Below are 20108 nucleotides of genomic sequence, written 5' to 3'. Positions count from 1 at the left end.
CCGTTCCTTCCTTTAAGCAACAGCAGGTTGAGCTGCTGCTTGTGCAACTCCTGCTGTAAGAAGGCCCCGGCTGAAGGAAGGACCCTCCCCAGGGAGGGGACCCTGAGCTGACGGGGGGAAGGGGGGTTGCAGTCTCCCAAGACCTGTGGTGGCAGCAGCCACAGCCCTGCGGTTGTGCTTGGAGGCTTTCCCCAGCATCCCCCCACTGAGCTCTTGCAGGATATCCAGGCAACAACCGCTTCCCTTTCCCCAACTTTGATGCACACCCATCACCATGTGGGTGGATCGTCTGAACTCGTTTGCTCACTCTCTAGTACCCATGATTTTGGTGGTTCTGCAGGTGAATGCAAGATCCTAAGCACGACTGAAAGAATGGTCTGTAGGAAAGACACACTCTGCATGTTCTAATTCAAAGAAGCATTTTATTCCAGCAATGTTTACTCTCTTGGTTGAGTGGATTTTAAAGTACTTGTCACACCTCCTGGCCCACTTCTAGACAGCGGAAAGGCTTTGTTTCTACAGTTGAAACCGCAGGAGTGAGGAGTTCCTGCCCCTTGTCCTCGGACGGAAAATGCCCTCGCTGGGAATCCTGCCTTCTTGGTCCGTCTAGCCCCAGACAGGATGTGGCGTGGGGGTCTTGCCTGTCCTCTTCTCCCTGGGGCAGGGGGAGTCTCCCTCTAGGGCAGCAGGGCCTCCTGCGCCTGCTTCTCCAGGGTGCTCCGGCCCAGGGCATTGCAGGTCAGGCAGCCGTAGGTGTGGCCAAACTGGAACTTGTAACCTGCACGGAGGCCGGAGGGGATGCTGTGAAGAGGCCAAGCCCAACACCAGGCCAGAGCTCCCGGCGGTGGCGGCAGCGGGGGGGGGGGGGCGGGGGAACGGGCACGCTCAAGCCATGGGGCAAGTGGCACTCAGGCCCCGGCTGAAGCTGGCCTTGCTCCCTGCAGGGCAGATGGGAAGGGGCAGCTTCTGGCAGATGCGCGTGACGGGTCTGATCCGCCATGGCTTCTGCCTTCCTTGGCTGGAGGGACCCCTCTTGCTGCTGCCCATGTCTGGCTCTCCAGCCTGGTGGGGTCTGTGGGGCTTTCTTGACGCTCTCACAGGGGCCCCCGCAGGAAGTGGACTGACGGTGCCAGAGACTGGCAGAAGGAATGCTGCCAGCAAAAAGCCGCCGGGAGCATGCTGGCCTGCTGGAGGCCCAAGCCTGCTGTGCTTCTGCCTCGGGGTTCCAGGGGCCACATTCTGACCCTGCCTTCGACCTCCCTAAGGGGAGCAAAACACAGCAAGGCCCTTCCCTAGAGCAGAGAAGTTGATCTCCAGGCCATTGCTGGCCTGTCCTTTCTTATTCAAAGTGCAGCGCAGTGGGGGTGGGGGGTGGGGGGGCAACTCACATGTTTGGCACATTCCTATACAAGCTGTCCTTGCAGCTTTGGCCTGGGATGCTTTGCTTTCCCACCCAGCTGCAGGCTGAAAGTGGCCCTGTGGTTGGAGAGAATTCCGGGGTGTGTGTGTGTGTGTGTGTGTGTGTGTGTACACGTGTGCAGAATCCATTCATTGCACTCTGGGCGGGGGGAACCTTGCTGCAAAAATGAAGCTGGCTTTCCTCAGGGACACACCAGAGTAAGCACAGCCAGCCAGGAGGAGGAGGAGGAGGAGATTTCTGGAGGGCCCCCGCACACACCCCCCCGGTTGCTCAGCACCCCGGAAGAGCAGGGGTCCATTCATGCAAGCCAACCCACATCTTTCCCAACCTCGCTTGGTCTTGTTCCAGGAAGGACCCCTGGAAGAGGCAGTCTTGGAGCACTGCTGCAGCCCCCAGGCAGGGAGCCTTCAGGGCGGGGGAGAGAGAGAGAGAGAGAGATCCTTTGGGCGCAGCCTTCTGCTCCACTGCTGGCGGATGTGGAGGTCCTCCATCCCCACAAGCAGCGGCTGCAGGAGATGGTGTGTGTGTGTGGGGGGGTCTGTTTTGGAGCAGTGCTCCATCAGCAGCCTCTCTGGGCAGGCTCGCAAGCGCCCGCTCTGAACCAGAGAGCCAAGCCAGCTGCTGCCTGGGGCAGCTTCTCTTGCAAGCGGGCGAGTTCCACAGAAGGCCCTCTGAGAGTGCCGGCAGCTGGGGCCCCTGCTTACCTGGCACGTAGCCCTTGTAGTGGGGCAGGAGGCCCCTGTTGGTGGGGTAGGTCTTGGCCAGCGGTGGGAGGGCTCGGCGGCCTTGGGGGCTCCCTGAAGGCTCTGGCCCGGCTCTCCGGAGCATCTGGCCAAACTCCACCAAGGCCCGGTGGGTGATCACTGGGTAGCTGGCCCCGATCAGATACTGGGCCCGGGGGATGAAGCCGGTGAAGCCTGCGTGGGGTGTGAGGGTGAGCGCCTGGCAGACGTCTGCCCGCCCCCTTCCCGGGGTGGGGGGGGAGCATCCTGGGCCCAGCAGCACCAGCTGCCCTGCTGGTTTTTCAGGGGCACCCTGGAAAGCAGCCAGCTTCACTGCCCCCCGGCGGGAGGCTTCTGCCTGGCAGCTCACCTGGAATGAAGTACTTCTGGGGGTTGCTGTCCTCCATGGCGTAGGGGGAGCCCTGTGGCTTGAAGGCCCGGCGGGGCACCTGGCGGGGGGCGTTGGTGCTGGGCACGGCTTCCAGTGGGGTCTGGTACTTGGCGGTGAGGAGCTGCTGGCACAGGAGGGGCAAGGGGTGGGGCGGGGGTGGGCCGTGGGAAACATTACGGCTGCCCCCCCCAACCTAAAACATATAGTTTGCATCCTTGTAAATAGACCTTTGAAATGTAGGGGGCAGACTGGCAAGAAATGACGCCATTAAATACGGGAATAACTGGAGAGCCTGGCAAGAGCCCTGCTGGGCCAGACCTGGAACCAGTTCCCACCCGATGCCGGGGCCCGGGAAGGGCCTCACTCTCACTCTCACCTTGGAGTCCGCTGGCCTGAGGGGCTGCAAAGGCGCTTCTGCTGCCGCCACGGCTCCCCTCCCCAGCTGCCTGGCCAACTCGCTCCTGGCCTCCTTGGCGATTTTGCTGAAGCTCTTGGCAAAGTGGTTCTGTGCCCGCGGGATGAAGCCTGCCACAGAAGACACGAGAAGCAAATGGGGTGATGGCCCTGCTGGGGAGAGGGGGTGGTGGGGGGAGGGAGGGAGGGAGGGAGGGAGGGAGGCGGGGGGCCCCACTCCGTGAACGGTGCGCCCTACCCGCGCAGCGCCCTTGTGCCCCAACTCCCACCCTTCAGCACCCATCATTCTGCTCAAAACCTGGCGCCCTCCCCACATACATTCCACCGCCCTCTCAGTGCCCCAGTCCGGCCCTGGCTGTAGCTGGAACCCTCATTCTGCACCCGAAGCTCAGTCCTTGGCAGCAGCTCCGGGCTGGGCTGGGAAAGGCCCCCGTCTGAAGCTTGGGCAAGTTGCTGCCAGTCAGAGTAAGCAATACAACAGGCCGACAACGCAGCTCCATCCCTTCCGAAATGACTTTCTCCTGGCAGCAGCGACATGACAACAGCATGGGCAGGACCCCTCTTTGCCGCTCCCATACTGAGCACAGGTGATTCAAGCTGCAGCAGCCAGGTGAGCCCTGGGCAACCCATGTGCCCCACCTCGATGACTCTGCCTGTGAAATGGCCCCTCCATGCGGGCAGCGGCTGCTTCTTACCTGTATAGCCCGGGATCATGTGGCGCCCAAAGGGGGCTGCCGGTCCTCCTCCACTGCCCTCCGCCTCTCTCTCCTGGGGGCAGCATCGCCGGGCCTGCAGCAGCAGCTGGCCTGAGCGCACCACCTCGGGGCTAGTGAGCAGCTGCGACGTCAGTTTCCCATATGACTGGCCCAGCGTGAACTTGTAATGGGGACAGTGGCCGCCGTAGCTGCAAGGACACAGGACAGGGTGGGAGGGGGGGCTGCACCACCGGCCCAGGCTCAGCACAGCCCCGGGGCGGGGAGGGGGCCGTCCGTGTCTCAGAGCTGCCCTCTGGACACCAGCCACTTAAACGTGGCTGATTCGCTGCCTTATCATTGTCTCAGAGCGCTCGCTATGCAGGAAAGCACCCCGGAGAAGTGTGGGGCGGGGAGATGCACGCTAGTTAAAGGGCCCCCAAGCAGGTCAGGATGATGCTCAAATGTGGCCCCAGGGGGCGGCAGGGGAGCCATTTGGAGCCTGGCTGGCTGTGGGGGCTACAGGCAGGCCGGCCAAATTCGGAGGGCTTGCCCTGACCCGGCCTTCCCACTCGACAACCTTGGAGCCAAGAAGAGGCTTCCCGAGAAGGGGCTTCAGCAGAGGCATATCTAGGGAAAATAGCACCCAGGGCAAGCACTGAAATTGCGCCCCCTGTCCAAGCATCCCACACCCATCTTTCAGATAACCTTACCATAATATCAGCCCAAAAATACAAGTCAAGCTCGTTAATCTTTTCATATTCCTAGTAATGGATGTAGCCAGACCAAAAATGCTGGAAAACTACAAATTTCAGGATGCTGGGGCTCATGAAATACCCAAATACTATGTGGAGGTGTACTTGCAAAACTAAACAGAAGTGCCTGTCTAATTCTCTACTATGCATTGTAGCATCACCATTACATAAGTTTTAAAAATAAATGGAGAATTTGACTTTTCCCAGATACTCTGAAAATAATTAAAGGATATGCGGAGTAAACTGTGGCACTGTTTGGAATATATTCTAGTATTTCAGAAAGACAGTTAAAATGAGAGAAAGAGAGCAAGAAACTCCCAGTGGGCCTTAATACTAAGGATTTCACACTGATTCAAAGACAAACTCACCATTAATAGTCATATTATTAAGACATCACATTTAACTCACTTATCACAAGAAGCAAAGTAAGAGCAAATGAATACAATCCTAGCTCATAAGCTTCAGCTCAGTATTCACAAGCCCTGATTCTCTGTACATAGTGCCAAACTAAATATGTGTACTGTGACTTATATAATATATATATCTTTATTTTTTTATTTTACCTGTAGCCCCTTCGGGGGGACTTCCTAAAGGCCATGGGGGAGTCTGCAAAGGTTACCCCTCCCCCTACTGGCCTCTAGGGCCTCGCAGGGACCATTTGAACATGTGCGGTGGCCGTTTTTAAAAATAAATTTTGTTTTTTAAAAAATGGCTGCTGAAAACAAAATGGCCACCGCGCATGCTCAAATTTCCTCTCTGAGGCCTGGCATGACCTAGGGCCTCACAGAGGCCATTTGAGCATGCACAGTGGCCATTTTATTTTTGTTGGCCATTTTTAAATTTTTTAATTTAAAAAAATGGCACCCCTTCAAGTGGCGCCCGGGGCACGTGCCCTGCCTGCCCTGCCCTAGATACGCCCCTGGGCTTCAGTTCCGCCGCTGCCCTCCACGTAGTACAGAATGAACAGAGAAATGCGCAGAACTGCTCCTAGGAGTGGCGGCAAGGCTGGAAGATGAGGCGGAGAGGAAGGCTCCCCTTGACTTGCCACACCGGGAGCCTTGCTTCGGTTCCAAAAGCCCACACCATGGCCCCAGTCTGCGCTCTGCAGGACGTGCTCCTGCACTCCCCGCACAGGCCTCTCCTCTTCGTCTGACTCCGGCTTCGGTCAGACTTCCATGCCGCCTGACACTGCAGCCAGCCGAGAGAGGCAGCCTGCATCTTTAGCAGCAGCACCACCCCACACCATCTCTCCATGCCCACCTCCTGCTCGGGGCCTCGGCGGCTCTTCCTCCGACTCCTTCACCCTCAGCCACACAGAGGCTGCTCCGGATCCCCCACGGGCCGCGGGCCTCCTCACGCCTGGACCTCCCCTCCGGACCCCTGCAGAAAAAAGGCCCTTCCTCCTCCTCAGGCCCACCTTTTCCATGCAGCTGACTCCTCCCCAGCACCGTCCTGGGCTGCACTTGCTCCCTCCCTCGGGGGGGGGCAGCCCTGGAACTGCTGCAGGTTGCAGCACACCCTGGGCGGGGCGCCTCCTGAGGACCACAGAGCTGGGAAGGAAGGCGCCTCCCAGCCCCCGGCAAGCAACAGCCCGCCTTGGGGCGGAGGGGATGCCCGGCCTCTGGGCACCAAGGGACGGGCCCCGCTGGAAGTCGGGAGGAGCTGCCGCTGCCGCCGTGAGGGAGAGACTGCCCTGTGGTGCTGCGCCAGCTGCACCGCCGGTGAAGAGGCCCAGCTGCGCCCTGCCCGGGAAGGGGCTCTCGGAGGAGCCGCTCCAAGGGGCCCTCGCTGCGCCGTGAGAGTCCACTGCGGCCCCAGGGAGGGGAGGGAGCAGGTAGCCTGGTCCCAGGCCGTTTAGGGCTTTAGAGGTTAAAACCAGCATTTTGAGTTGGGGCTGGGAGCCAGTGCAGCTGACGAAGCCATGGCATGGTGGGATCAAAATATCATGTTTAATATCTATATATTAGATTTTAAAAATTGCCCAGCCTTGGTGGTTAATTGTGTGGCCCTATTTTGGAACCAATGCAATTTCCAGAGCACTTTCAAAGGCAGCCCCACATACAACGCATTGCAGTAGTCTAAGCAGGAGGTACCACCAGAGCAGGGGGGGCTGTGGCCAAGCTAACGCCATCCAGGAAAAGTTGCAGCAGTCGGCATATCAGCGGAAGCTGATCGAACATTTACCACTTCAAGGGCTGAAGGGTTGTCCAGAGACCAAGGAGGAGGAAGTGGAGGTGGACAACCATTTGACCAGCCTGGTCTTCTTTTCTTCATTACGGAGAATTACATGTGATATACATGTACATTCATATGGAAGCTTTAGTATTCTGAAAGTAATTTTGTATTTTCTTTTTATGTCATGTATTTGGGAAGTACTATTTAAAATGAAAAGAGAGTGTGTGTGTTGTGGAATGGACCTTTGTTCAGCCCAAAGAAGTTCCCCGTCAGAACTCCCCTCCGCGGCGCTAAAAGCCACTCGGAGGCAGATTTCCATCCCTCTGTCTCTTTCTGGTCTTGCCCACCAGCCAGCCTGTGGTGGATCAGGGGGCCTCCTGAGGTTTCCATATGGCAGGAAAAGATTCGAAGCCTTGTGAAGGACCCAGACCTCCTGGCGCAAAGGGGTGCTCCTTTGGTCTAAGGACCTGTTACTGTCAGGGAGGGGCATGAAGCTGTTGGAAGAGGTGCCTGAGCCATCAGAGCCTAGGATGTGTGCCCACCTCCGAGCGGAGAGGAAGAGTGCGATGAACACCTGGCTGCACTTCTTGTCCATGCTAGATGTCTTCCCTATAAAGGAAACAGCCAGCTTTTAAAGTTAGTTGCTGTTTCCAGAATTTTTTGGGGGGTGTATGTTAGTTTAGCTTTGTTAGCTGTGTCTATGCTGCATGGCTCCTAAGAGTGTGCAGAGTTCACCATGATATCAGCTTTTGTTTTGTGAACTGCACCTTAAAAACTAAGATCTACTGACACTCAGGGGCGTAAGTATAATAGGCAGAGGCGTATCTAGGGAAAATAGCGCCTAGGGCAAGCACTGAAATTGTGCCCCCTGTCCAAACATCTGACACTCATCTTTCAGATAACTTTACCATAATATCAGCTGAAAAATACAAGTCTGAAGGTCACATACAAGTCACATATAAGAATATGTGTACAGTGACTTATATTATATTAATTTAAAAAAAAAACCTGTAGCCCATTTGAGGGGCTTCCTAAAGGCCATGGAGGGGTCTACAAAGGTTCCCCCTCCCCCCCGCTGGCCTCTAGGGCCTCACAGGGACCATTTGAGCATGTGCTGTAGCCATTTTGTTTTCGGCAGCCTTTTTTTTTTAAAAAAAAATAATTTTTAAAAATGGTGCCCCCTTTCAAGTGGCGCCCGGGACACGTGCCCTGCCTGCCCCACCCTAGATACGTCCCTGATAATAGGGCAAGGGGAGACAGTTGTCTGGGGGCCCACTGCCTTGGGGGGCCCTCAAGAGGCAAATCACATGACTGACTCCCCCAGCCATGCACCTGCCCGGGCTTCCTTCCGTTGGATTCATCCTCTGAAACTGATGGGAGTGTGAAGACCTGGAGCTACCAGAACAGCAGGTCTTTCTCTAGTACCATTCAATGACTTGCATCGTCCACAATTGACAAAACCTTTTTAAAAATAATTTAGGATGATGCTGTATTAGATTTCTTTACTTCATGAGCTGAACTTCAGTGAGCAGGGTGGGTCCATTTAAAGATCTTGTCTCTGGGCCCACTCCAACCTTGCTACGCCCCTGCTGACACTCCTATGAAACACCAGATAGGAAGAAACGTTTGTACCTCGCTAGCACATTTTAACAGATTTGCTTTGTTTGCCTGTAAACTGTCCTTTTGTATATGTATTTACCTAAATAAACTAGATATTGATCTGGGCTGGATATTTGCTCCGTGCTGCCTCCCTACGTGCCTGCTCTGGTTTATATGTTCCATAAGAGGGAGAATTGCGGCATTTGGCCATGAATTGAGCCCCCCTGGCTCCAGACTGGACAGGGCAGATGTTAAAGTGAGTTTGTCTCCTCGGAGGTGGAGGAGGAATTCTAACCAGCTGGAGGGAGGTCCTGGGCAAGCAGCCTCTCCTGGCTCTGCACAGGGGGCTTCCCTGCTGCTCACAGACCTTTGCCCTGCTGCCTGGCCGTCTGCCTTGCATGCCCCCCTCTCGCCCAGCCTATCCTTGCAGCGGGGGGGGGGGGAGTTTGCCTCTCCTGCCTGCCTGCCAGGTCCTCCCCAGCCCTCCTGGGTTTCTCCCTGTGATGACGAGGTGGTGCCCAGTCCGATTTCCTGTTGGGTTGCCATGGAGGCCTCCGTCCACAGACAGCTGGGCAAGAGGCCTGTGGCCTGCCGGGGAGAGGAGCCCTGCCAGCCCCAGCCCCTGGGCTGCCTCTGCCTGCCCCAGCCCCACTGCGGGCATGGGTCCCTCAGGAAGGATGGAAGCCGTCACTCACCCAAGGAGGGGGGTGCTGCAGGCATTGCTGCCGGGCCCAGAGCGCAGGGGGCCCCACGTGTGCCCAGCAGCCAGCTCTCTCTCGGGGTCCCCAGGAAGGCCTCCGGCCCCGCTCCACTCACCCTGGGATGTAGTGTGGCTCTGGGGTCATCAGGAGCTGGCTGACCTTCGGGGCAAAGGCTGTGGCCATGGTGCACCCCTCTCTCCGGAGCTCTCCTCCTCGGAGCTGTGCAGTCAGAGCCCGGCCAGCACGGGACCAACCTGTGAGTTGGCAGCAGGTGTCTGCCCGGGGGAGCTGGTGGAGAGGAGGAGGAGGAGGAGGAGGAGGAGGAGGGGCCTGTGCCGGGGAAACCTGAGCCACCGAGAGACTCCTCCTTGGCCTCCTGGCCTGGCAGGCAGAGAGCAGCCCAGGGCCCTGGAGGAGCTGTGCGTGTGGGGCGGTCGGGGGGGGGGGCTCCCTGGGTGCCTCTGGGACTGGCAGCTTGAGGGTGTGTGTGTGTGGCGGGTCTCCAGGTGGACACTGCGGCCGGGAAGGGGTGGGCGTCTCGCCCTGCTGCCTCTGCTCTGGACCCGGGGGAGGGGGAGGGGGAGAAAGACCCCCACTCTGGGGCAGGGCATGCCGAGGGCCCCGGGCAGGCGGCATTGCCAGGCAGGGCTGGAGAAAGGCCCTTCTCCCTCGGAAACCCTGGAGAGCAGCGCGGAGCTCAATGGTGGGCCGGGGCTCCTCCTTCCTCCGCTGTGACTATGGCAGCATCTGGCCCCTGGGACAGACCCCCTTGGACAGCCGGACCCACGGCTGGAAATGAGCCCACCTCGGCTGGGCTTGTGCTGGAGACCAGGGCTGTCCTGGGCAGAAGCAAGATTGCTGGCTATGCCGGCATCTGTTTGAGGGCCAGAGAGGGGAGGAGGGGAGTTGCCCACTCTAAGGAGGAGGAAGAGGGTGACACGAGGCCCCCCCCCCCTTCCCTGACTGCTGAGGGCTCCGAATGCCGCCCTCAGCTGGGCAGAGGCAGAGCCCTCCCAGTCGCTCAGCTTTGTATGCCGAGCCAGCAGGGACACCCGGAGGGCAGCAGGCAAGGCCACCCCAACGAGGCCGCTGGGGGCCGCTGGGGCGAATCAGGGCCAGGGCTTTCTGCAGGTGGGAGCCAACAGCAGCTGAGCCTTCAAAGGCCCGATCCCTAAGCCTAACGCGTGCTGCGGCATATGGGACCCTGGCGCTTTCCCAGGCAGCAGGCTTTACTGTGAGTTCACATCCCCCCCCCCAAAAAAAAACCGACGCAAAGCGTGGATTTTTTGAACCCTGGACATCAACCGGGCTAGGCTCCAGCACAACGAGGAGCAACGAGGCGAAGTGAGCTAAAAGCCCCCACTGGGAATGCTCCATGTGGGCAGAGCGGTGGGAGAAGCCACTTTCAGGCCGTTTCTGGTTTCACCGGAGATGTATTTCTTTTGATGCTTGTAATAAGCATACAAAGCTGCCATGTACCGAGTCAGTCCCTCGGTCCCTGCACTGACCCTTCATGCCGCTGAGGAAATGGGCGACGGTCCTCGGAAAGGGCTGGCTGTGGGGAGGAGAGAGCAAGCCCCCGCCAAGAGGTTGCTCCCCCCAGTTCTGCTTCAGAAATCTAATATGCAGGACACCTACGATCGCTTGCCCCACCATCAATGCACTTTGCCTCTTCTGTGCCCGCCCCCCCGCCCTTTTTTCTGGTGCCGCAGCTTCTCTTGCAAGCCCGGCGTTGCAAACAGTTTTAAGTGCCAGGACCCGTTTTCTGCTGCGGCCCCAGACAAATGGGCCCCAGCCGCCGCCCCCCCCGCCCCGAAAAGTTGCTGTTGCTTGGAATGGGAAGGAAAACAAGGAGGTGGGAAGCAACCTGCCTAGAGAGCAGGAGCTTGCCAGTTCGAATCCCCACTGGTGTGTTTCTCAGATGGGGAACTCCTCTATCGGCAGCAGCGATCGAGGAAGGTGCTGGAAGGCATCATCTCATACTGCCGGGGAGGAGGCCATGGTCAGCCCCTCCTGGATTCCACCAAAGTCCACCACCGGGCTCTGTGGGCACCGGGCGGCTTTCCAGATTCCACCCTGCAAAGTGTGAAGCTTCCACACGGCCTGCATGGTGCCCCCATGGTCGCTAGTGGACAGCAGGGGCCCTTCAGATGCCCGATGCCTTCTTTCGAATTTAATCACTGCGAGATAGTGCTAGGATGGAGGCCGTATAGCCAGCGTTAAGAAGTTGCTGGGTTTTGCAGTTGTTGGTTTTCATGAGGCTGCTCCTTCTGCTGTTTGCATGTCCAAAGCGATGTGCCTGAAAGGAAGCATTTTGCTGCTGTTGAGCTAATCTGGAATCAATGACACCGACTTGAAGGCACAACCGTTCCTCCCCCCCCCCCCCAGCCAGGCCTGTTCTGCTCCTGGCAAGCCAGCAGGGGGAGCCTTCTCCCCACCTCAGCAGTGCCAGATTGGTCCCTGGAGGTGCCCCCACCTCGGATGCAGCCGCCCAGCAAGACCACCTTGCCCACCACCAACTTGTATATTTGGAGATCGATATACAACATAGAGAGTACATAGAAATAGCCACAAGAAAGAAAGGAAGGAAGGAAGGAAGTCGGTCCGATGTGGTCCCTTCTTTGGCAGAAGTCATTGGCCTGAACCAAGAGGCACTCCCAGGGTGGCATCTCCGTGGCCAAGCGCAGCCCAAGGAGGCACAGCTGCCTCTACTGCCTGGCAGCGGCTCCGGCTGCTCCACACAGCTCTACCGGATGAATGGCCAGCCCGCTCTCATCGCTGAGGCGGGGCAGGATGCGGGAGAGAGAGAGGAGCAAATGGAGCTCTGGGCAGGGGAGGTGGCTGTGCCCGGATGCCAAGGCACAGGGAGGGAGCAGGCCGTGGGCACCCCACGTCTCAGCCCTGGCTCCCCTTGCCCTCCGTGTGGGGCACCGCCACCGCCCCCACCACGCCTTTGCCTGCCTTCAGACTCTGGGCTGACGTGTTTGGGGCAGAGGCCGCCTCGCCTGAAATGGCCTCCAGGGGTACATGTGGGCCTCCAAGCACGTGGGCAGCTCAGGGAGCCATCGGGGACACAGTCCAAAGATGGTTTCCACTCCTGAAGTGCGCCGAGGAAACCCATAACTGAAAATATGCGCGAAGCATAGGAAAAATATGCTGTGCTCCTCCCCTCCAGATGGGGAAACAGGGAAGTTGCCCAAAATATCTGGGCCAAGAGGGAAGCTGACCAAAGGGGAAGGAAATGGGGCAACAGATGGAGCCCCAAATGCTGTGCACGGAGAAGCATGGGGGGGGAGGGAGAAGAGGGGCTGACTGGCTGCAGGAGGACATGGCTCCTCTCTCCCCTCAGTAGTGCTGTGCGCACCTTCCTGAAATCAATGCATGTCCTTCTGCCCCCTTTAAGCCTCACTCCCACTTCCTCCCACTTCTGTTGTCTCCTCCAGGGGGAATTGTAAATTGTAAGCACCTCAGGGCAGGGGCCTCTCCTCTTGTACTTTGTAAAGTGCCATGGACATTGCTGATGCTGTGTTAAGAACAGTTTGGAGTCGCTCAGTGAAACTGGTTGGCAGCAGATTCTGGACAGATCAAAGAAAGGGCTTCTTCACAAAGTGCAGAATTAATGTGTGGAATTCACTGCCACAAGATAGTGGTACTGTTCCCTCTAAGGCATATGCACGTGCACATGCTCACAAGTTTTCTGATGTCTGCTCAGTTAATTTTAGACCCCGCTCAGGTTGAATCAGGAAGGCCCCACTCTGAATGCACATGGTGTGCACACACTGCCTTGATCCTGCCGCCCAGAACAAAACTCATTCTGCACAGAGACGGAAAAAATCAGAGGGCCCATTGGATCATGGGAAGGCCTGACAGTCTTAAGGGAATGTTGGATGTGTTTGGAAGACACTGGTTATCTGGGCCCACTTCTGGCTTCCATCCTAGCTGGATTGTAACCACCTTGGTGTTGGGGTCCACCCTGAGCCAAGGGGGGCCAATTCGGAGGGAGGGGGGAGTCTGTCCTGGCCTAGGTCCCTGCCTCTAGCCTAGAGCAGCCACGGTTCCCCTGGGGAGTCCTGGCACACCGAGGGCCCACCCAGTGCCCCAGTTCCTTCCCCGGAGCCTCCTCCACCACCTCTGGGTCCCCAGGAGGGAAGGCGACTCCAAGCCAGGGTGGAGCTCCAGCTACAAAGGCAGAGCCTGCTCCTGCCTGCTTCTGATCTGTCTCCCCGGGAGGAGGGGGGAACCATCCTCCTTGGTCACTGCCAGCTCAGACGCCTTTAGGAGACGAGAGCTGGTCTTGTGCGAGCAAGCAGGACTGCTCCCCCTAGCTAAGCAGCTTCCTATGTTCCAGATGTTCCTTCTGCACATATGAAGTTGTTTGGGTGGTGTGTTGTTTGTTTGGTTTATTTTGCCCCAACATGCTTCACTTTACACTGAGAACGTCTCACTTTAAGAAAACGTCTTCTTTGTCATGAACCCCACTGCGCATTGAGATCATCCGGAGAGGCCCGTCTGCAGTTGCCACCGGCTCGTCTGGTGGCCACTCGGAGACGGGCCTTCTCCGCTGCAGCCCCAAAGCTTTGGAACATGCTCCCTGCTGAAATGAGAGCCTCCCCATCTCTGACAACTTTTTAAAAGTCTTCAAAGATGCACCTGTTCACCTAGGCTTTTAACTAAATATTGTTTTAATAGATTTAACATTGTTTAAAATGTTTTATGGTTTGAATTGTTGTAGTGTTTTAACTTCTGCTGTTTCATTTACTTTGTTTTAACTGGCGTTTTAATTTTTGTCGTCATTTATTTTAACTAAAGTTTTAACTTTTTCTGTTTTGTTTGCTTTGTAGTAAACCACCCAGAGATGTGAGTTTTGGGCAGTATAAAAATATGTTAAATAAATAAATAAATAAATAAATAAATGTTTAAAAACTGCATTTGCCATTTTAAAGCCCATTCAGTTAGGTAGGGGAGATCCTTTGGGACTTCTCCACAATCCTTTTGGGTTCTCACCACCCTGAATAATTGGGTGTCCTCAGCAAACTTGGGCACCTCACTGCTCACTCCTGCCTCCAGTCCATTTATGAACTAGTTAAAATGCATTCCCTGCTCTTGTACAGGTCCTTGGGGGCTCACCACTTTGCACATTCCTCAATGGAGAAAATTGTCCATTTGTTCCTACTCTCTGCCTTCTGTTCTTCAACCAGTTACCTATCCATAAAAGGACCTAGGAAACTGCCTTCTACTGAGTCACACCCTTGGTCCATCTAGCCCAGCAGTGTCTACACAGACTGGCAGCAGCTTCTCCAACGTTGCAGGCAGGAATCCCTCTCAGCCCTGTCTTGGAGATGCTGCCAGGGAAGGAACTTGGAGTCTTCTGCATGCAAGCAGGCAGGTGCTCTTCCCAGAGTGGCTCCATCCCTTAAGAGGACTATCTTACAGTGCTCACACATATAGTCTCCCATTCAAATGCAAACCAGGGCAGACCCTGCTTTGCAGAGGGGGAAATTCATGCTTGCTACCACAAGATCAGCTCTTCTGTCATAAGGACATTAGGACATAAGAACAGCCCTGTTGGATTGGGCCCAAGGCCCATCTAGTCCAGCAACCTGTTTCGCACAGTGGTCCACCAGATGCCACTGGAAGCCTACAGCAGGAGTTGATCCATGGCCTTTCTCCTGCTGTTATTCCCCTGCAACTGGTACTCAGAGGCATCCTGCCTTGGTGGCTGGAGGTGGCCCACAGCCCTCTAACTAGTAGCCGATGATAGACCTCTGCTCCATGAAGTTATCCAAATCTCTCTTAAAGCCATCCGAGTTGTTGGCTGTCACCACATCAAGAATTCCACAAGTGGATCATGTGTTGTGTGAAAAATTACTTCCATTTGCTGGTCCTAGATTTCCCGGCAATCAATTTCATGGGATGACCCCTGGTTAGTGTTATGGGAGAGGGAGAAGAATTTCTCTCAGTCCACTTTTTCCACACCATGCGTGATTTTATAGACCTCTCTCATGTCTCCCCGCAGTTGTCTGTTTTCTAAACTAAATAGCCCCAGGTGTTGTAGTCTTGCCTCATAAGGAAGGTGCTCTAGGCCCCTGATCATCTTGGTTGCCCTCTTCTGCACCTTTCCCAGTTCTACAATTTCCTCTTATCCCATCAAAGTGGCTAAGTTTGCTCAGGAGCCTTTGGTGAGGGACTTCATCACAAACGTTTTGAAAGTCCAAGTATATAATATCCATGGATTGTCATCACTCTCTATATGCTTGTTGACACTTTCAAAGGATAGTGAGACAAGAGTTACCCTTGAAGAAGCTGTGCTGGTTCTTCCACAGCAAGGCTTGCTCTTCTGTATGCTTGGACATTTTTTCTTTAATCATGCTTTTCTATCCACTTACCTGGGATCAATATTAAAGTAATGGGCCTGTAGGTACCACCACCACCACCAACTCCTCCTCCTCCTCCTCCTCCTCCTCCTATAAGACCAGTCCACCGGTCTTGTGGTAGCAAGCATGACTGGTCCCCTTAGCTAAGCAGGGCCCACCCTGGTTGCATTTGAATGGGAGACTAGAAGTGTGAGCACTGCAAGATATCCCCCTCAGGAGATGGAGTCACTCTGAGAAGAGCAGAAGGTTCCAAGTTCCCTCCCTGGCAGCATCTCCAAGAGAGGGCTGAGAGAGCCTCCTGCCTGCAACCTTGGAGAAGCTGCTGCCAGTCTGTGCAGACAATACTGAGCTAGATGACCAATGGTCTGACTCAGTATGCAGCAGCCTCCTGTGTTTCTATGTTTCTGTTTATATACCGCTTCTCAACAGAAGTTTTGAAAGTGGTTTACATAGATAGATAGATAGATAGATAGATAGATAGATAGATAGATAGATAGATAGATAGAATTGTTCCCCGTCCCCAAAGGGCTCACAGTCTAAAAAGAAACATAAGACAGACACCAGCAACATCAGCCACTGGAGGGGTGCTGTGCTGGGGCCGGAGGGGGCCGGTTGCTCTCCCCCTACTTAAAATAATGAGAATCACCAGTCTTAAAGGAGCCTCTTTGCTCAGTTCTCTGCAATAGTTCACCGGGGAGGCCCAGGTGAGATGGCTCCGGCCCCAGCTTTGTGTTTATTATCTCCCTTTGATAAGACATAGGAAGCTGCACTATACTGAGTCCGACCCTTGGTCATCTAGCTCAGGATTGTCTACACTGTGGGTGTCCTTCACGGAGGCTGCTGGTTACAGCCCATGGAGAGGCCAAGGGGAATGGAGAGCCCTCCTCCTCCTCCTCCTCCTCCTCCTCGCGAGGAGGCAGCCAACCTGGCCCCAGCGCTGCTTCCCAGGGATGGGGGCAGGCTGCCCAGGAGGATGAGCCTTCACCTTGTCCTCCCAGGATATCTACGCAGGAGGAGGGTGGGGAGCAGAGGCAGGAGGGGCAGGATCGCAGTGGCAGGCCCCGCTCCGGGATCTTTTTGCATCCAGCTGGACACTGTGTGCAAACAGCCCATGCTGCCAAGGGGTCTTCTCCCCAGACAGGCTGGGCTCCCAATGAGAGAGAGAGAGAGCCCGGCACACATCCAGCCCGCCCCCCTGCTGTGCACCCCCATCATGCACCCTGGATCTGTCCTGAGAAGGCAGCGGCGGCTGCAGGCACCTGGCCTGTCATCTCCAGGGTGACGGAGGAGCATCGCCAGGTGCTGAGCCCAACTGGGGGGGAGTCATCCCTGCCCCTTCCTCTGCAACAACCTGGAATGATTCTGTCGCCTTTTGCTCTCGCAGGCAGCAGGTCCCCACTTCTCCCAGGGCAGAGATGCAGGATGGAAAAGAGGCGTTGCCGGGCCTGAGCCCAGGGCCAGACCAGCCATTGACCCACCAGACACCACCAGGGAGCCCAGCGGCCGTGAGGGCTCGATCCTCCTGGCCCGGGAGCCTGCCAAGTCCCAGAAAAGGCTGCCCCTTCACTGTAGGACCAGGCTCCGGAGCCCTCCCCCCCCAGGCCTCCTCTCTGGGGCCAGCAGGATCCTCCCCCTGCTCCATGGGGGGCCAGGAGTGCAGCAGCCCCCTCCTCTCCCCGCCCCCAAGAAGACAGCAGCTGTTCTCCTCTGGCTGACTGCTTGGGCTGGACAAAGAAAGGGTGCTCAGTGCCTCCCCCACAGCCCATGACATGATTGCCCAGGAGAACCCAGCCTCCCCATGCAGGCTGGAGGGAAGTGCCACATTGGATGCGGAGAGCAGGATCGGGACACCCGGCAACGCTCCGTGTTCTTGGCGAAATAAACCAGAGCCCCAAAGGGCTCTTTACCCAGGAGCCCCCAAAGCTAGCTGGCCGCACGACTGGAGGGGCACTGCAGATCTTTTTTGCCCCCTCCACTTATCTATCTATCTATCTATCTATCTATCTATCTATCTATCTATCTATCTGTCTATCTATCTATCTATCTAATTTGTACACCGCCCCAAACTTTCATCTCCGGGCAGTTAACAATAGCATAAAACCAGTTTAAAACATATACAAAAACTTAAAACAATTTAACAATCTAAAATAAACCAGAGATTAAAACCTAAAAAATTTAAAAAGCTGAGAAAGCTTGTGCAAAAAGATGGGTTTTCACGTGTTTTTTGAAAATTGCCAGAGATGGGGAGGATTGTATCTCCGCTGGGAGCGCATTCCACAATCTCGGGGCAGCGACCGAGAAGACCCGTCTCTGTGTAGCCACCAAATGAGTTGGCGGTAATTGGAGACAGACCTCCTCAGATGACATCAATGGGCAGTGGGGCTTGTAGTGTAATGAAGAAGACACTCTCCTAGATACCCCAGGGTTCTGTTGTTTCTGAGGTATTCTGGGTGTGGATTCTATGATAGCAAATTAGAGTGGATTCATGGTGTCTCATTGAAAATCTCATTTGCTATCATAGAATCCACACTCAGAATACCTCAGAAACAACAGAACCCTGTACCCCATGGGTTAGAAACCCATGGGGATGGTTGGCACCCTATGTGCACTACACTACCACTCGCTCTGGGCCACCCCAGCACCCCCCAAGTGCACTTATGGGGCTGCTGAAAGCTCCATGTATACCTTATGAGGAAAAAGCTTAAAGATGCGTAATCTTCAACAATTTACCAAAAATCAGCCGTCTGCCCAAATCCTTTGAAAAAATTCAGGTAGCTTCCTTGCCCCTACCTGGCACTACCACCAACCCCACACTGCTCTAGGCCTCCCCTTTGCCCCCGACGTGAAGCTATACATTTGCTGACAGCTCCATGCTTCTTTATAGAGAAAAACCTTAAAGACGCGTAAACTTCAACAATTCCCCAAAAATCAGCCCTCTGCCCAATCACTCTGAAATTGGGGTGGTAGCCTCCACCCATTAGGCAATACCAACCCACCCCACTCTTTTTGCCCAGATCCCACGCTATGCCCCTATCTGCCCCAAAGACACAAAAATTTCAAAAATTCCCCCAAAATCACCCCTTTGCCCAATCCCCCTGAAATTTGGATGGTAGCCTCCACCCATTGGGCACTACCACCTCACCCCACTATTTTGCCCCTGTTACCCGTTTTTCTAACCCGAATCGATTCAGATTCGGATTCGGATTTAATCCGAATCCGAACTGAATCAGGGGTGATTCGGGTAGCCCATATTCGGGCACAGAACAGAACGGGGGTGATTCGGTTTGGGTCCCAAACCGAATCACCAAAAACCCAAATTGCACACCCCTAATACAAAGGCAGCCCCACACAGAGCACATTACAGAAGTCAAGTCTGGAGGTCACTGATCTCGAGAAATGGGTGCAGCTGTTGTATCAGCCAGAGCTGATAGGAAGCACCCTTGGCCATCGCCTCAACCTGAGAAACCAGGGAGAGGTGTGAATCCAGAAGTACTCCCAGACTGCGAACCTGTTCCTTTTGGGGAAGTGTGACCCCATCTAGAACAGGCAGATCAAAATTATCTCTAGAGTTCTGACCCTGCACAATAAGTACCTCCGTCTTATCTGGATTCAGCTTCAGTTTATTCTCCCTCATCCAGCCCATTACTGCCTCCAGGCAGGCATTTAGGGAGGATATGCCAGCTCTTGAAGAGGTTGACATGGAAGTAGAAGTAGATGCTAAGTTATGTGCTTTGGGTTGGATTTCAGGCACTTTGCACACACTGTTATAAGAACAGCCCTGCTGGATCAGGCCCAAGGAAGCCCATCTAGTCCAGCATCCTGTTTCACACAGTGGCCCACCAGATGCCGCTGGAAGCCACAGACAGGAGTTGAGGGCGTGCCCTCTCTCGTGCCATTACTCCATTACAGTAGTTTTCTGGTGGTTGATTTCATTCATTTGCCTGCTATTATATGCAGACACAGAATCCTAGAGCTGGAGGGTTCCTTGGAGGCCATCTAGTCCAGCCCCCAGCTTCATGCAGGACATCCAGAGCAAAAGCATCCTCAGCAGGTGCTGAAGACCGCCAGTGAGGAGGGGCCACCACTCTCCATGCGGATGAATCCACAGTAGGAGGATTGGGGGGGCCCACAATCTCTTCTCCTCCCCTCCCCCTTTTCTTTACTGGGGCACCAGCTCCAAAGCTGACACACCTTCTGTGCATAAGATATGCAGACCCCAGTTAGAATGATGAGGGCATTCCCAGGGGAAATGTCGGTGGCTGCCCCCATATCTTAGCAGCAGCACCACCACCACCACCAGGATGACCTCCCCCCTCTAGCTTGGCAGCCCCACCAGCCTCACCAGCTGGGCTCTCAGTCTCAACCGCAGTGGCGTATCGGGGGGAAACGGTGCCCAGGGCAAGCGCCCTGAAATGAAGCCCCCCCTCCGCCCCCCGGCCCCCACATACCCGGGTCGGCGTCGGCGTCCCAACTGCGCAGGCGCGCCTACACAGAAGCGAAGCCGGGCCAGAAGGCAGACTTGGCGTCGCTGCCTGCACTCTGCGCTGCCGCTTGGCCGCTACAGCTACACTGAGGAGGCCATCCCATCGCCGCCAGGCCAGCCACCACACCAGCCACCGCTGCACTCGGCGCGGCGGGCAACCCGCCGCCACCGCCACTTGGCGGGCAACCCGCCGCCGAATTGCCGCCCGCATGCCCGCTGCCACACTCGGCGGGCAATCCAGGGGTGGCGGGGGGAGCCACTTTTTGGCGCCCCCCATGTGGCCTGCCGGGGTGGCGCCTGGGGCACGTGCCCCCCCTGCCCCCCTATAGTTACGCCCCTGCTCAACCAAGCCCCACCCACCCAGGAGGGGGTGGCGGTGGCG

General features: G+C 55.9%; 1 protein-coding gene across 1 annotated transcript; it reads right to left on the bottom strand.

Annotated features, from left to right (window-relative positions):
* Positions 1-402: 402 nt before the first annotated feature.
* FAM166B (family with sequence similarity 166 member B) lies at positions 403-9102 on the bottom strand. The gene is made up of 6 exons (XM_053293772.1): positions 8985-9102; positions 3643-3851; positions 2910-3058; positions 2513-2726; positions 2125-2337; positions 403-778 (listed from the first exon to the last, which is right to left on the bottom strand). Exons 1-6 carry the CDS (start codon positions 9050-9052, stop codon positions 678-680), a joined length of 954 nt encoding a protein of 317 aa, XP_053149747.1. The 5' UTR covers positions 9053-9102; the 3' UTR covers positions 403-677.
* Positions 9103-20108: the final 11006 nt, after the last annotated feature.

The sequence above is a fragment of the Hemicordylus capensis genome, chromosome 2 (genome assembly GCF_027244095.1).
Source record: "Hemicordylus capensis ecotype Gifberg chromosome 2, rHemCap1.1.pri, whole genome shotgun sequence".
NCBI classification, from domain to species: Eukaryota; Metazoa; Chordata; class Lepidosauria; order Squamata; family Cordylidae; genus Hemicordylus; species Hemicordylus capensis.
This window is presented reverse-complemented; position numbering and strand designations above follow the sequence as displayed.

Coding starts and splice junctions, on each gene's coding strand:
- FAM166B (XM_053293772.1), bottom strand. CDS start 9,052: ATGGCCACAGCCTTTGCCCCGAAGGTCAGCCAGCTCCTGATGACCCCA. Junction 2,338..2,512: donor CCAGAAGTACTTCATTCCAG/GTGAGCTGCCAG, acceptor CACCCCACGCAG/GCTTCACCGGCTTCATCCCC. Junction 779..2,124: donor CTACAAGGGCTACGTGCCAG/GTAAGCAGGGGC, acceptor GCCTCCGTGCAG/GTTACAAGTTCCAGTTTGGC.